General features: G+C 52.8%; 1 protein-coding gene across 13 annotated transcripts in view; it reads right to left on the minus strand.

Moving 5' to 3' along the window:
- Nucleotides 1-16,191, minus strand: part of Pou2f2 (POU class 2 homeobox 2) — a 90,121-nt gene that overhangs the window by 26,402 nt on the left and 47,528 nt on the right. For 10 of the 13 annotated variants that reach the window (XR_004771217.1, XM_027430347.2, XM_027430346.2 and 7 more), the window contains exons 1-4: nucleotides 15,014-15,091; nucleotides 2,567-2,632; nucleotides 2,436-2,470; nucleotides 2,269-2,325 (exon numbers count right to left, since the gene is read on the minus strand). Coding sequence is in view for 12 of the 13 variants with exons in the window: in XM_027430347.2 (XP_027286148.1) it covers nucleotides 2,269-2,325; nucleotides 2,436-2,470; nucleotides 2,567-2,632; nucleotides 15,014-15,041 (186 nt within the window). In the remaining variant the exon portion in view is untranslated. The other 3 variants (XM_035449345.1, XM_035449343.1, XM_035449344.1) reach the window with 3 other exon arrangements.

Consider the following 16,191-nt stretch of genomic DNA (forward strand, 5'->3'; position numbering starts at 1 on the left):
AACAAAACAAAACAAAAAAGCAAAACCGCAGGGTTTTGCTACATTATATAGCCCAGGCTGACCTCAAATTCAGGGCACTTTTCTTGCCTGAGTCTCTTTTGGGCTGGGATTAGCAGCATGTCTCACTATTCTTGGGGTGTGCATAATTTGGGAAAATTCTGAATGACATATTAATAACCCATATATATATATAATTTTAATATGCAGTTAAACACTGAACATTTTTTTGTTTTTGTTTTGGTTTTTTGAGATAGGCTAGCATGGAATTCACTCTGTAGACCAGGCTGGCCTTAAACTCACAGAGGTCCATCTGACTCTGCTTCCCCAGTGCTGGGATTAAAGGCGTTCATGACCATGCTCAGCTTTTATTTTTGAAGCAGGCCTCAAGCAGCCCAGGCTGCTCTCAAATTCTCTAGGTAGTCAAGGATGACCTTGAACTTCTGATGTTCCTGCCTCCACCTCCTGGTGCTAGGATTCAGGGTTGTACTACCATCCCTGGTTTATGGAGTGTTGGGGAATCGAACCCAGGGCCATCATGCATGCTAGACAAGCACTCAGCCAGTGGAGCCACTTCCCTGGCCTACTGTCTTGTTTTGAGACAGGGTCTTGCTAAGTTGCCCTGACTAGCCTGGAACTTAGTATTGCAGCCTAGGTTGACCTCCAGAGAGCTGGGATTGAGTGCCCGCCCCAGCACACTTGACCGAGATGACATTTTAAGCATCTCACCAATGTCAGCTAATCTTCCCTTTCAACCAGTGGAGAAGAGGCCCTGGGGTTAGACCCTTCAGCATATGAGGGACTCTGGGTAGAATTTAATAATCGTTGTATTTATTTCCATGGTAAGTGATTCTGGTTTTCCATTCATGAAATTTCCATTTAAAACCCATTTATTCAAGCTGTTGAAAAACGAAGCCGTTCATGAGGCCGTCATTGTTGAAACTGATTGATGGGTTCCTGGGGGTTGGTATTTTGGTTACACGCTTCTATTTTTGTATCACATTTTCCATAATAAAATGTTTTTTTTAAAAAAAAAATTGAGCCACTTAACAAAATTATTATGTAAATAATAATCCACAGCGGTGCATAGATACGTCAGGGATAGAAGTACTCCAGTGCAGAGGAGGTGGGGAGAGGTTCTGAGAGGTAGAGAGGTAAAGGCCACGGTAAAGTGTGGACGAAATTCCTGGCCCGGGAAGAGGAGGAAGGTCCCTTCACCGCCTCTCACTGCCATCCCAAAGAAAGCTGCTGCTGGGAGCGGAGGAAACGCCATAGACGAGGCACACACTAAGCCTAAGGTCAGCTCAAGAGTTGTGGGGGTGAGGGTGGGGTGTCTTTCTGACCCCAGCCCAAAGACGAGGCACACACTAAGCCTAAGGTCAGCTCAAGAGTTGTGGGGGTGAGGGTGGGGTGTGTTTCTGACCCCAGCCCTCCGTCCAAGTGCAGAGTCCAAAAGACGCTTGCTCACAAAGCATCTTGTCCTCCCAGCACTGGGGACAGAGCAGACATGGAAAGGACCTCAGAGGCCACCCAATCTGTAGTCTGACGGCGCTCCCCTCCCCCAGTGCTAGAGAAGGGGAAACTAAGAAGCCCAGAGAGGGGAAGTGACTTTCCCATGGTCACAGAGCAAAGCTGAACCTCGTCCTTCAGCCACCCGGGTCAGGGCTCTGTCCATGCCCCCACAATCTTGCTTCTCCTTTTAGGTGTCTGAACCTGTCCTGTGGCCCTCACCACCATCAGGCTAAACAGAACCTGGGCCCCAGAAGCTCCCTAAGTCACACAGAGCCTAAGAGCCTCTCTTCTCCATCACCCTCTCCTTCATCCCACGACTGCCTTACCGGGTCTGCCACCTTCTCTCAACCTGTTCCCTGCTCGCTCTCTCTCTCTCTCTCTCTCTCTCTCTCTCTCTCTCTCTCTCTCTCTCTCTCTCTCTCTCTCTGTATCTCTGTCTCTGTCTCTCTCTGATGGGGTACAGGGGTGCTTCAGGCCCCTTTGGCCAGGGAAGTCGGGATGGGGGAGGAGCCTTGGCTTCCTGTTGTTATCGCCCTGGGGCTCTGGGGGGGATTTCCCTGGCCACCCCCACCCCCTAGGGAAGGGGAAGGAGACTGGGTGAGTCACACAAGCCTGGGGCGGGAACCCAAGGGTGAGAAGGGGCAGGAGGAACTTTGTCACCAGGTCCTCTTGCAGGATCTGGGTCCATGGCAGACAAGCTGAAGATGTCCTTCGTCCCACGTACCACCCCCTTCCCGGGACGGTCTTGAGGGTTCTTACCTTGGTGCTGGGGCCAGTTGGGGACACAGAGAATGGGGAAGCCTTATTCTGGGGGTTCTGTGAAGAGAGAGTTGGGGCAAGGAGATGAGGATGGTGTCGTGAGAAGTTCTGGACTGACATTTCTGCCCTTCCCTTCCCACCCTCTAGTGAGTCTGGGCCATCCTGACCTGGTGGTTAATGTCGGGTCCATTTCTTTCGGTGTCTGTAAAGGGAGAGAAAGGGCATGTTGCCAGCTGTTCCTACACACTGCTCCCGTCCCCACCTGCCCGCTTCCCTACCTCGGCCCGCCCCCACTCACCTGTGTGCTCTGATGGGGAGTCCAGACTCTGCTTCTCGGCCTCCAGGGGCTTAGACATTCTTATTTCTGGGAACAGAGAAGGAGTGAAAACGGAGGGAAGGGAGAGGAAGCCTGGAGGGCTCAGAGGTCCTCCTTCTGCCAACGCCCACCCCCCCCCAGTCTTTCCAAACCCCACTCCTACCCCTGAGACTTGAGAGTATCTTTCAAAGGGCTCTGGGCCTCTGCCTTCCCCTGGAAGGACAAGAGAGGGGCACCTCCAAACAGTGGTACAGGAGGTGTCACCTACGGCGAGGCCCTGGGGCGGGGTGGAATATGGTTACAAGAAGGCATCAGCTGTCTGGGAGGAGCTGAGCCGTTCCATAAAGGAGCTAGTGCATCCCCTGGCCGGTGGCTGAAGCTCTAGTCCTGCCGTACCGGGTGTCGGGTGAGACATGTTTTCCACTCTGAGTAGGGCAAGTGAGATGTGATGGGCTTGCCGGAACGCCCAAGCAGAGAGCTGTCAGATATCAGGGTGTGATTCAGTCATCCTCTGAGCCACCACTTTCCCTGTCCCTGTGTCTCCCACCAGGCTTCCTCCGTCTTGCATGATGTCACAAGCCTGGCAGCCCCACCCTACGCCTCTCCAAGCCCAACACCATCCACCTCTACCCTGACCCTGGTCTTCAAAGCAACCCTAGACTTTATGGCTCCCACAACCCCGAATCCCAGCTGCCTTCTCAAATCTACGCACATTCTATAGTTTCCAGAACCCAAGGGAAGTGGGCAGGGACACAAAAGTCCTCCCAGTGCTGACACCTGTCATCAAAGGTGCATGACTGCCACCACCCAGCACAGAGCCAAGCAGGACACACAAGCCACTGACACTAAAGATTTCACATGGAGGACGCTGAGGCTCCCAGGGCTTTCCCACCAAACCAAAGCTGCTACCCCAGCAGCCGTGGGTATCCTGATTGCACCCTGGTGCTCCTAGATCCAGGCCCCTGCTTCCAACCTGTACCTCTCTAGGATAACAGTCCTCGGCCTCATCAACAGTCCGAAGCCTGTGTTCATCATGGCACCAACTCCTGCCCTGCCCGGGGCCTGGGCCGGAGCTGGGTTTCAGCCCCACCTGTTCTGAGTTCCCTGACCTCAACCCATACCCAAGATGTTCAAGCCATACTCCAAGTCCTTCGCACACGACCTCGACTCTCAATGGTCTCAAGACTTTACTCACGACACCCCTCCTCGATTACCCAAAAGCCCCACCAGAATCACGAAATCCTGCCCTATCAAAGAAGGCACCCAACTCCAGCATGCTCCTCACCTCATATGGTGGCAGAAGGAACTCTGCACGAAGGAAAACAGTAGGAGTCTAGGAATTTTGCAATTGAGGATGAGGTGAAAGATAACCCACTCCTGTTGGAGATTCCTAATTCAAAGCTGGTCTGAGGGGGGCAGGAGATGGCTCAGAGGTTAAGAGCAAGTACTGAGCCGGGCGGTGGTGGCGCACGCCTTTAATCCCAGCACTGGGGAGGCAGAGGCAGGTGGATCACTGTGAGTTCGAGACCAGCCTGGTCTACAAGAGCGAGTTCCAGGACAGCCTCCAAAGCCACAGGGAAACCCTGTCCCAAAAAACCAAAAAAAAAAAAGAGAAAGCCTGTTTTGAAAAACCAAAAAGATTTAGTTGGGGGTGGGGTGGTAGGGGAGGATGGGAGGGAGAAGGGATCTGGGATTGGCATGTAAAACAATCTGAAAAGAAAAAAAAAGAAATATCTATCCAAAAGAAAGAAAGAAAGAAAGAAAGAAAGAAAGAAAGAAAAACCAAAAAGAAAAAAAAAGAGCAAGTACTGTTTTTTGTTTGTTTGTTTGTTTTTTGTTTTTTGGTTTTTTCGAAACAGGGTTTCTCTGTGTAGCTTTGGAGCCTGTCCTGCAAGTACTGTTCTTACAGAGGACTGGAGTTCAGTTCCCAGCACCTCCATCTGGCAGCTCACAACTGCCTGTAACTCCAACTCCAGGAGATCTAAAGCCTGCAAGCCTGAGCGCATACTGCCCCCTCCCCGTATACATAACTAAAAAAAAAAAAAAGTCAAGTTGGGCATTGTGCATGTGTAAATAATACAAGCGCTCTAGGGACAGCTGGGGAGACAGCCACTTGCTGTGACCCAGGACCTCAACTTCTGCGTAGCCAATGAACAGAACAAACTCTGAGCATGTATCTCAGTGGCAGAGGGTTCTTCTAGCATGCACAGGGCCCTAGGATCCATTCCCAGCAAAACCACAAACACACACACACACACACACACAGGAAAGAGAATAACTTGCCATGGAAGGCCCAGGCCCCAGTGTCCAGACTTTGCACTGTGGCTGCAAATTGGAAAAAACTCAAGAGCCTATCAGTGGATAGGATAACCAAAGTGTGGTATGTCCCCAGTGAAGTACACCACACCAGTGAAAACAAAGTCAGGCTTCAGACACACCACTGAGTCTTGCTGGCTGAGTGAGGGTGGCCAAACATTGTAGGGATGACACTGTAGCCCCATCTCCTAGTAGCCCATACAGGTGTGCATGGCCACGCCCGTGAGGGTGTGGACAGGGGAGGTCAGATGCAGGGACAATTGTTTTGTTTTGTTTTTGGTTTTTGAGACAGGGTTTCTCTGTGTAGCTTTGGAGCCTATCCTGACATTCACTCTGGAGACCAGGCTGTCCTCGAACTCACAGAGATCCGCCGATGCAGGGACAATTCTTAAGGGACTGTGCACACGTGGATAGCCCTTCTCTCTGGCCTCGCTAGCTTGCGACCTCTGGGCACTCTCTGGCTTGTGTTTGGGCTGCTGTTTATCTGAATAAAGAAATCTTAGCCTTACGGACTACGGATCATCTTTGAGCACACGCATCACGTAATAATCAACAAAACACAGATGCAAACATACAGCTGTTAATGTAATACTCAGATCTTAGAACGTAGCAAACTCGTCTGGTCATGGTGACAAAGGCTGGTAACCGCAGGGTTTGAGAGGTCCAGGCAGGAGGATCAGGAACTCAAGATCACCTTTAGCTACACAGTAGGTCTGCAACCAGCCTGGACTACCAGAGATCCTGCCTCAAACCAGTCACTGGAGCTGAGGTGAAGGCTCATTGCATAAAAAGGACTTGCCACAGCAACCTGAGATCAATACCCGGAACCCATTGTGAAAGGAAAGGGGGACTCCTGAAAGTTGTCCTCTGTCCACACACACCTTAGAGCACGTGTTTCAGTAGTAACAAATAATTTTGTTGTTGTTGTTTTTCCAGACAGGGTTTCTCTGTGTAGCCCTAGCTGTCTTGTAACTAGCTCTGTTGACCAGGCTGGCCTTGAACTCACAGAGATCTGTCTGCTTCTGCCTCCTGGGCGCTGGGATTAAAGGCATGTGTCACCACTGCCCGGCATAAATAATTTTTTAGAAACTCACAAAAACAAGCCAGGCAGCAGTGGTACACGCCTTTAATCCCAGTGTCCGGGGAGTAGAGGCAGATGGATTATCTGTGAGTTTGAGGCCAGCCTTGGTCTACAGAGTGAGTCCCAGACCAGCCAGAGCTGTTACATAGAGAAACCCTGTCTCAAAAACCGTGTGTGTGTGTGTGTGTGTGTGTGTGTGTGTGTGTGTGTGTGTGTGTGTGTAGGAACTCAAAGAGCCCAGGAGAGGCATCAGAGCACCCAGAACTGGGGTTACAGATGGTAACACAGGTAGAGGCAGATGGATCTGAGTTTGAGACCAACCTTATCTACAGAGTTAGTTCCAGGCCAGCTAAGGCAACACAAAGAAATCCTGTCTCACTCTGCCCCCCCCCAAAAAAAACCCTCACAAAAATACAAACCAAACCAACTGCTTAGGCCCCCTCTCCCTAGGGTAGTGGATCTCAACCTTCCTAATGCTGCAACCCTTTAATACAGTTCCTTATACTGTGGAGACAGACCCCCAACCATAAAGTTATTTTGTTGCAACTTCATAACTGTAGTTTTGCTACTGTTACATGAATCATAATGTAAATATTTGATATTCAGGATATCTGGTATGTGAGTGACCACTTGGAAAGGGTCATTCAACTCCCCAAAGGGGTAGAGACCACAGGTTGAGCCCGAGGCGCTCAGACCCCGTGCTCAGGTCACCAGAGTCTCCCGGGGAAGCACCTCTGAGGAGCACTTACCAGGAAAGACCTGAGGGAGCCAGCAGGGTCTTCGTATCTCAGAGCTCACCAAGCTGGCTGCTTAAAATCCAAGCACTTAACTCTGTCACAGGTTGGCTTTGTTTTTTCAAAACAAGGTTTCTCTGTGTAGCCTTGGCTGTCCTAGAACTCAGTCCGCTTCAGACTCACAGAGATCCACCTTGTTTTGTTTTGTTTGCAGATGGTGCCTCACGCAGCCTAGACTGGCCTTGAACTCTCTATGTAGCTGAAGACAACTTTGAACTTCCGATCATCCTGCTCCCAGCTCAGAAGCCTTGGGATTGCAGTGTGCACCACCACACCGTGTTCATGTGGCGCTGAGCATGGAACCCAGGACTCTGCACGAGGCAAGCTCTCCGCCAACTGAGCTACACCCTCAGTCTCTCGTTTGTTTGTTTTGAAGCAGAACTTCTCCAGTCCAAGCTTGTCTCAGGCTCACAGCAATCCTCCTGTCTCAGCTTCTGGGGTGCTGGGATGGCTGGGGTGAACCACACCATGCCTAGTTTGGACATCATATTTCTTTTTCTTTCTTTTCTTTTCTTTTTGTTTTGTTTTTTTTTTTGTTTTGTTTTGTTTTTGTTTTTGTTTTTTCCGAGACAATGTTTCTCTCTGGCTTTGGAGGCTCTCCTAGAACTAGCTCTTGTAGACCAGGCTGGTCTTGAACTCACAGAAATCCGCCTGGCTCTGCCTCCCAAGTGCTGGGATTAAAGGCGTGTGCCACCAATGCCCGGCTTGGACATCATATTTCAACAAAGCACAGAAAGGTCAGAGCCTGGGCTGGCCTCTCAGTGGGATGGTGCTTGCCTTTTGTGTGCATGCCATTGGTGAGATTATTACCACCCCCCAAAAATAAGTGACCTGAGAGACTACCGGGTCAGTAAAATGCTCTCTGTGCACACATGAAGGCCAAGTTCAGTCCTCAGCACCCATGTAAAAAGTCAGGCACGTGTTTTTAATTCCAGCACTGTGAGGACGGGGCGGGGGCACCCTAGGGCTAACTGGTCAGTCAGCCCAGTCTAATCCACAAGCCCCAGGTTCCAGTGAGAGACCCCGGCTTGGAAAAGTAAGTTGAAGGGTTGGCGGGATGGCTCGGGATAAATGTTCCGTTCTCACCACTAAGCCTGAGTCCAGCCTGGTCTACAAGAGCTAGTTCCAGGACAGCCTCCAAAGCCACAGAGAAACCCTGTCTCGAAACGCCCGCCTCCCCCAAATAAAAGTGAAAAACAAGGAGGACTCACCCTGAGTGAGGAGTGACACTTAAGTTTGATCTCTGGCCTTCACAAACAGGGGCATATATGTGTGTGTGTGTGTGTGTGTGTGTGTGTGTGTGTGTGTGTGTGTGTTGGCACACATGCGCACATGTAACAGAAGCTAAAAACAAGCCACTGAGTGTTTCTATGAAGGCATAGGCTGGAAGGGATAGCGAGCAGGGGACTGGGGAGGGTAAAGGAGGGCTGAAGAGGGGAGGGCTGGGGAGGACTGAAGAGGGCAGGGGAGAGCTGGAGAGGGGCATAGGTGCTCAGGACCCTCTAGAAGCCCAGGCCCCGTGTTCAGGCACTGAATGATGAGAGACGCACCGAGATACGGAGACGAAGCAAGAGTCGGGCAATGACTAAAGTGACTCATAACTCACCCACCTCAGCCCTTCTCCAGGCAGCATCTAACCCTCCCTGGGTCCAGAATCCTACCCCTCGTAGCATCCCTGAGACAGCAGCCTTCCGTCTAGCTCCTCGTCAAGAAATATCCAGGCCACCTAGCCTGGCCTTCAGGGTGTGGCCACCGCTGTCCACTTCTCTCCACCCCGCCCCCCCACCATGCATCCAGCTCCCCACGGTTGTTCAACACTGCAGAGAGCATCTCTCCCTGCTTAAGGAATCCACCTGATGGGCCACAGTCGGCAGGCTCTGGGACTCCCACCTGCCAAATGACTCTATCACCCATAGACGGAGCAGCCTCTGACCCCACCACCCCACAGCTCCACACACACCCCTGCCCTCTGCTGTGAGGTTAGTCCCTGTCCCAGGGCCACATTACATGTCTGGTCTACTCTGAAAGCAACTGTATTTGGAGATGGGAGTTCTCCTCCTCCTCCTCCTCCTCCTCCTCCTCCTCCTCCTCCTCCTCCTCTCCTCCCCCCCCCCCCTTCTCCTCTCTCTCTCTCTCTCTCTCTTATTTATTTATTTTGAGACAGTGTTTCATTGTGCAGCCCTGGCTGTCCTGGAACTCGCTCTGGAGACCAGGCTGGCCTCGAACTCACAGAGATCCACCTGCCTCTGCCTCCCGAGTGCTGGGATTAAAGGCGTGCACCACCACCTGGCCAAAGGGTTTTTTTTTGCTTGTTTGTTTTTGTTTTTGTTTTTGTTTTTGTTTTTGTTTTTGTTTTGAGACAGAATCTTTTTAAAAACTATTTTCATTTCAAAATATTTAATTCTATTCACATATGCTGTACACATACGGGCTACAGCAGGTGAGTGTGTTCACAGGAGTTGCTTCTTTCCTCCCATGTGTGAGTTCCAGGGAAGGAACTCAGGCATCAGGCATGCCTCTCTGCCATCTTGCTGCCCCTAATTTTTTTTTCCTTGAGTCAGGGTGTCCTGTAGCCCAGGCTAACTTTGAACTCAATATGTAGACAAGGATGACTTTTAACTTCTGATCCCCCTGCTCCCACCATCTCCCGAGAGCTGGGATTATCTGCACCCACAGACATTAGGAGGGGCTGAGGATGGAACCCAGGGCTTCATGCCTGCTAGACAAGCACTCTATCCACTGAATACATCTCCAACCAAGTTAATTTTTTTTTTTTGAGACAGGGACTCACTAACCCCAGAAGGCTTCAAATTCACAATCCTCGGGCACAATCTCACCCAGCTGTGGGACTACAGGTGTACACCACACCTGATTTGAAAAGTAGGGTATTAAATGAAATGCATAAGGTAAAGCAAAGCCTTTATCTAAGCCAATCGCTGTCATTCATAAGAGGAGGAATGTGGCCTGGAACCTCAGCACCAAGAAAGCCAAGTCAGGAGGATCCCTGAGAGTTGAAAAGGGGGGAGAGGGGACAGAGACACACACAGAGGGAAGACCACACGGAGCCACTAGGAGAACACAGTCACCTGCAAGCCACAGACACTGGCCTTGGATGGATTCCCGACCCAGCCCCCAGAACCCCATCTTGGATCTCTAGCCTCTAGAATTAAGGAGAACATATATATCAGTGTCCCTTCAGCTGCCTACTCTGTGACACTTTCTTATAGCGATCCAAGCACCACATGGTTCCTCCCCGAGGGCTGCACTGAGTCCCAGGACTGTGTCATTTCGTCCAGGCCCCTCTCCCATTGACCGGGCCATCTGCTCTGACTGCCACCAGCTCAGAGCAGGTCCTGTCTGCTGTGGGTCCTTGCTCCATGGACTTAACTCTTTCTTCCAGGTCCCTGTCCCTCCTCCCCATAGTCCTCCCCTGAGGTCTCGATGTACATGGGTCCCTCTGCCTGGAACAATGACCCCCCTCTCTGTCTGCCTGCCATCCATATTCGTGCTTCGGGATCCAGCACAGGTGTCCTCTATGAAGCCACCATCCTGATGGTCCTGGTTGGGAGCCGGGGTTCTTTCCCTGTTGTCTGTACTCCAGTTCCCTGTACTCTGCATGGCCATCTTCCATCACCAGACAGAGGCTGCAGCCTTCTGGTCCCCATGTGTCTCTCTCATTAGCCTGGGAACACCCCCAAAGCAGGTCTGGTTTTATCTTGGGGTCATCATAGCTGATGGTGACCCCAGGCCCCGAACCCATCCTCCAGACCTTTCCCTCTGCTCCTCCCTCCCCTCCCCTCCTCTCCCAGGACCTCCAGTTTCTCTTTCAGGCTCCATCAGCATCACCTGGACTGTACGGCTCTCCCTGGCCCTCTGCCGAGGTCACCATCTCTCTCCTGTCGGGCCACTATGCCCCCATCATACCCTGTCCACCTAAGGAAGTGACCCTGCCCCTGCCCTTTGAGGGGATGGTAGCTAGGGACGGAATGTAGTCTGAGGGAAAACACCACGATTCCATTTGCCTTACTTATTCTTCCTAAAATTTCATACCATGACCCAGCACTCCACACCTGGCAAGAAAAGGGCCAAGTTATTCCCATGGAGGGTAAACAGAGCTCCACTGACAGATGGACCGATTCAACTGAAGCCCTCAGCCACGCTAGGCAGGTGCTTTATCGCTGGGCTATAGTCACAGGCTTCCCCCTTTTTGGAGCAGGGTCTCATGCAGCAAAGGCTGGCCTCAAAACTCACTACACTCAAAGGATAACCTTGGACTCCAGGTTCCCGCCTCTGCTTTGCATTCTGGGCAGGCACCAATGCCCAGTTTATGCGGTGCTGGGGTTCAAACCCACGCTAGGCAAGCACCCTGACAACTAAGCTGCACCCCGGCCCTGATTCTCACTTTTTATTTCGAGACAGGGTCTCGATAATTGGTCCAGGCTGGCCTTGAACTTCCAATCCTTTTGCCTTAGCCACCCAGGTAGCTTGGATTACGGCCTGTGCACTGTTTCAGGTCTTCTTGCTAGTTTGGGGGACTTTGCTGGGAGGGGTGGATGTGGGAGTTGAGACAGGGTTTCTATGTGTAGCCCTGGCTGTCCTGAAACTCACTATGTAGACCAGGCTGGCCTCAAATTCGACATTCCTCTTGTATCAACCTGCCAACGGCCAATAAACGAGCATGAACCAACACGTGGTTAGAGCTCCATTTTCACCAAATGACGCCCAGGGTCGGGGATCGGGACATCAGCCACCGAAGGCTCTGCCTCAGCCCCAGTCCAGGCAGGGGAGCCCTTATCACCGCCCTCGCTCTCCAGACATTTGCTGCCATTACCTACCGCTCAGACTTTGGTTTCAGAGGCGCATAGGTGACCTGGGCTTCCAGATTTTTGTTTTGTTTTTGTTTGTTTGTTTGTTTTTCCAGACAGGGTTTCTCTCTGTGTAGCCCTGTCTGTCCTGAAACTTGCTCTGTAGACCAGGCTGGCCTCCAACTTGGAGATTCTCCTACCTCGACCTCCCAAGTACTGGGATTGAAGGTATGCGCTACCACTGCCCAGCCCAGATTTATTTTTAATATATACATGTCCATGTATGTGTCTGTGTGCTGTCAGGCCAGAACCTAGGACCTGTGCATTTTCAGTGAGGGCTCTACCACTGAACCACACTCCCCCCCACCCCGCTACAGTCCTGGCACTGAGATTTTAAACCCCCGTCCCCAAGCGATTTCAGTGAGCTCCAGAACCCTGGCACCCCCTGAAGCCTCAATCACACGGAAAAGTTATGTGGCTCTTTATGGCTGCTCCTCCCTGTCGTCCCAGGTCATGTGTGACTTTTCGCAGGAACTGGCAAGGAAATGTACCAGGCTCTCTTGGAGCTGCCTTGTCCCTTAAATTCTGCCACCCTCAGACCAGACCCACCCCCAGGCTCTCCAAGCGCTGAGTTCACCCTCACTTGGCCCAAATGGCCCAGGCCTGGGACCCTAGGTCCCTTCTGCCCTCCCTAGCCCTCCCTCTCTGACTTTCACTTCTCTTCTGCGTTTCCCCCAGCCAGTTTTTAGCAGACTTAGGCTAGCTTCTCGTTAGTAGTTACCGAAAATGGGGCTAAATATAGAGAGCCCGAGGACTGCCCCTCACCCACCTGGCCTGTCCCCTGGGTCCTCTGCCTCCACAGCCTTCATCAAGTCTGTGGCCTGGGAGCCCCCGTGGGCAGGGTTGGGCGCTGCCGGGAACCTCTGTAGGCCCAGCTGGCCCAGCCCCTGCCTCCCCAGGAGTGGCATCTCACACCTTCCACCCCTACAGCTGTCCCAGGTAACCTCAAGGGACTGAACGCTTCTGTCCTGTCAGGAGGGTGGAGATTCAGATAGCAGACACAACAAGAGGGTTGGCGCACAGCGTGGCCACATCCAGCAAGGACAACCTCTTCTCCCCGACGTGGGTGTGTACAGATCCCAGAGAGCAGTGCACATCAGAGGTACCACCCTTCACGGCCTCAGTCTGGAAGGAATGTGTGTTTGGAACAAATGAATGCATGAGAGACCCCGGTGGACGAGAGTCAATGCTATCCAAAGCAAGCCGCAAGCCATCTGCCACTGCCGACGGGCACCGTATTTTCTAGTAGTGGCCCGGGCGCCTTACATACGGCACAGGTTTCAGGGCTTGGTCTTGTCTATCACATCCTGAGATGCCAAAGCAGCCCTTCCTTAAGTGTGTAGATAGAGGAACCGGGGGAAATGGCTCAGTGGGCAAAACACCTGCCATGCAAACAAGAGGGCCTAAGTTCAAGTCCCTAGCACCCTGTTTTCAAAAATCCAGGTTCAGTAAGGCTTGTCCTGTAGCCCCAGTGCTCTGATGGCAAGACGAGACCAGGTAAAAACTGCCTAGGAGCTAGCCAGCCAGCTAGCCTGTGGTAAGGGACTGACATCCTGAGGTTGACCTATGACCTCCACACAGACTTGACACATGTATCATGCACACCCACACACACAAGACCTACAGGGAGACACACGCTTAGATGTGATGCCACAGGCTGGTGTACAAAAAAAAGCCCATCCAGATACATGTACACACGCGTGGTCCTCATATCCAGAATGGCACACACACACACACGAGCACAGACACATCTGACACGCATGCACTCATGGCCAGACTCAGATCGTCTGAGAGATAACCAAGCAGACCCCTGAGACACAGACGGAGAGCCTGAGACCAGGCGGTGAGTGATCCGCCCAAGGCCACACAATGTATTAATCACATCCTCGAGATGTATTGATTCTTGTTGATGTTACATGGTGAAAACCATAACAGTTCCTGGGTAGGACTCTTTTTTTTTTTCCCACCCTTCAGAAATCCCCAGTAAAGGGTCTAACGTTTTGTCCAGGACCTACAAGTTCTTGCTTGACCTCCAGCAAGGACCAGTCAGTAGTGAAACGGTCACGATACGTGCATAGACGGTCTGGACCTCGTATATAGACACTGAACAGGTATACATGTATACATCCCCGTAGTCACCTTGGTGATATGGCAATCTGTAATCTTCCTACCTTTCATCATTTATATCCTAGCTCAGACACCTCCTCCAGGAAGCCCCTCCCTGCCACCATGATAGCTGAATTGGATACCTTTTGGGCTCTAGCATCCCTGACTTTCCCCATCCTAGTCCTGACCACCACAGGCCTGTCTTTCCCACTGATTCTGGAGCTGCAGCAGGATAGATCTGAAGCTGCCTAGCCCTGTTGTATTTCCAGTACCAACATCCAACATAGAAAACTGCCCAGGAGGCAGAAGTTACTGAAAGGGCTCAGCGATGCCTCTACATACTGACATACACAGAAGGGACACACACCAAGCCAAGACTCATGGCTGTGGTCACCCAGGGACTTGACACACACTCAGCGCCAAGCAACTGTGAAGTAGTGATTCTTGTCATGCCCCAGCCAGCACTGTGCTAGGCGTCACTTATCTTCCCTCAGGGTTCCCAGAACACCCCTGAGGTGTGCTCAGTCTGGACGGAGACGGCCACCTTCTACGAAATGAGTCACCACGCACAAATCACCTGGTACGGTGCCTGCACAGTGCTCACCTGGGGCCAGTACGTAGTAGTTCACAAACAGGCATGGAGAAAGTCAAAGCGGGGGATGAGGCCACAGAGGGACGGGATTCGTGCCATTTTTCACTGGGGAGGCCAGGAAGACTTTCGTGAGGAAAGAACCACTGAGATCAATGAAGTGAGGCCAGAAATCATTGCCAAGGCCCATACTTGGAAAGCCACGCATAGCGGCTCCCCAACACTGACTTATACACAAGCCAGCCAAGAGTGATAAATGCAGGACTCAGAATACCAACCCACACACACACACACACACACACACACACACCAGCTCAGAGGAGAATGCAAGAGCTTGGCCTTCCAACCGTGTTGCAGCTTCACACAAGTTGCCCAGCCCACTGGTCCCCCACACCAAGTCCAGCAACCAACACCTTACTCCCTCCTGTCTTTGGTCTCCTCAGCGGGGAAGACAGACTGAAAGCTCCGGGGTGCCCCCACTGCAAAACAGCAGCAAAGAAAGCTAAGGAGGGAGAGAGACCAGGGGAGGCTAGAAAGGGGCGTTCCTGAGGCACAGGACCCAACACCAAGGAGGACAGCTGAAGAGGAGGTGCAGAGAGGGTCTGCAAGGGTGGTCGGGAGAGCGGCCCCAAATGTGCAGGGTGTCCTCCCATCCACCTGAAGGCATCAATCTCTTACCTGGAGCCCCCATGCTGGAGTGAACCATGCTGCCCGCCAGCCAGGGCTGGGGAACAACTGTGTCATCTCCCCGCCCTCTCTGGGGGCCAGCCCTCTCTGCCGGAAGTCACCCCAGGAGGAAACCACAGGGTCGGTCCGCCCCCTTCGGAAGGGAAAATACCCTGGCCCACAGACCTACTCCAGCGGCCCAGTGGACCCCAAATCATGAGTGCATTTGAGGGTGATGGGGGTGGGGGTTTGGTGGGGTGGAAAGCGGGGAGACTGGAAGAGCTGACTCTTGCAGGGGCCACACTAGGAGGTGTCTACACGGCTCTCCTGTCACTCAGCATGGCGTGAACACATCTGCAACGGGGCTTGTGAGGCCGAGAGGGGCGAGGACACACAGTAACCAAGGCAGAAGCATAGTTTGGGGGTTTGTTCGGGGAGGGTTCTCTCAGTCCCTGGCCTGGCACCCCCCTCCCGCCTAGCAGGTGTCACGTTACAGGTTAGCATTTTATGCTCTTGGTTTCGCAAACGAAAAGACAGGATCTCAGAGAGATGAACAGTGGCTCTCTCGAGGACCCAGGGCCAGGAAGCGACAAAGTCAAAACAACCAGGATGCTGCGGACCGACCGTCCGACCAAGGCCTGCAACCTGTGCCACGCACGGGTAAGGAAGGAAGGCATCCCGGACCGCCACTCGGAAGAAATCGTGCCCGTGGGCACCGGCAGTGAGGAGGACGGCTGGGATCCGTAGCCAGCGACAGCTAGAAGTCTGTCAGAGGCTAAATGCTTGCACCCCGGGGCAGGTGGAGCTGAGCGTGAGTCCCGAGGTTTCCTGTGGGGCCCTTTCCGCAGCTCCGCTCTCAGCCCTGCGGTTCTCCTGCATCCCGCCAGGGGGCGGCAGCGTCCAGCCAATGGGCTGGAGGGCGGGGCCGGCTGCGGAGGAGGAGGAGGAGGAGGAGGAGGAGGAGGGAGCCCCGCCCTCTGCTCCCTCCCAGCCCGCATCCTCCCCGCCCCGCCCCGCCCCGCCCCGCCCCGCGCGCACACCTGCGAGGGTCACACAAAGGCGCAGGACTCGGGCGCACAGCGGCGCAGACAAAGGCTCGCCCGAGCCAACTGTCCCCTTCTTCCTCTCAGCGCCTGGGGGCCGAGGTTGCTGAGCTGCCCTGGCTGCTCCCAAACGGCTCTCCTATCTAC

The sequence above is a fragment of the Cricetulus griseus genome, chromosome 9 (assembly GCF_003668045.3).
Source record: "Cricetulus griseus strain 17A/GY chromosome 9, alternate assembly CriGri-PICRH-1.0, whole genome shotgun sequence".
In the NCBI taxonomy this organism is placed as follows: Eukaryota; Metazoa; Chordata; class Mammalia; order Rodentia; family Cricetidae; genus Cricetulus; species Cricetulus griseus.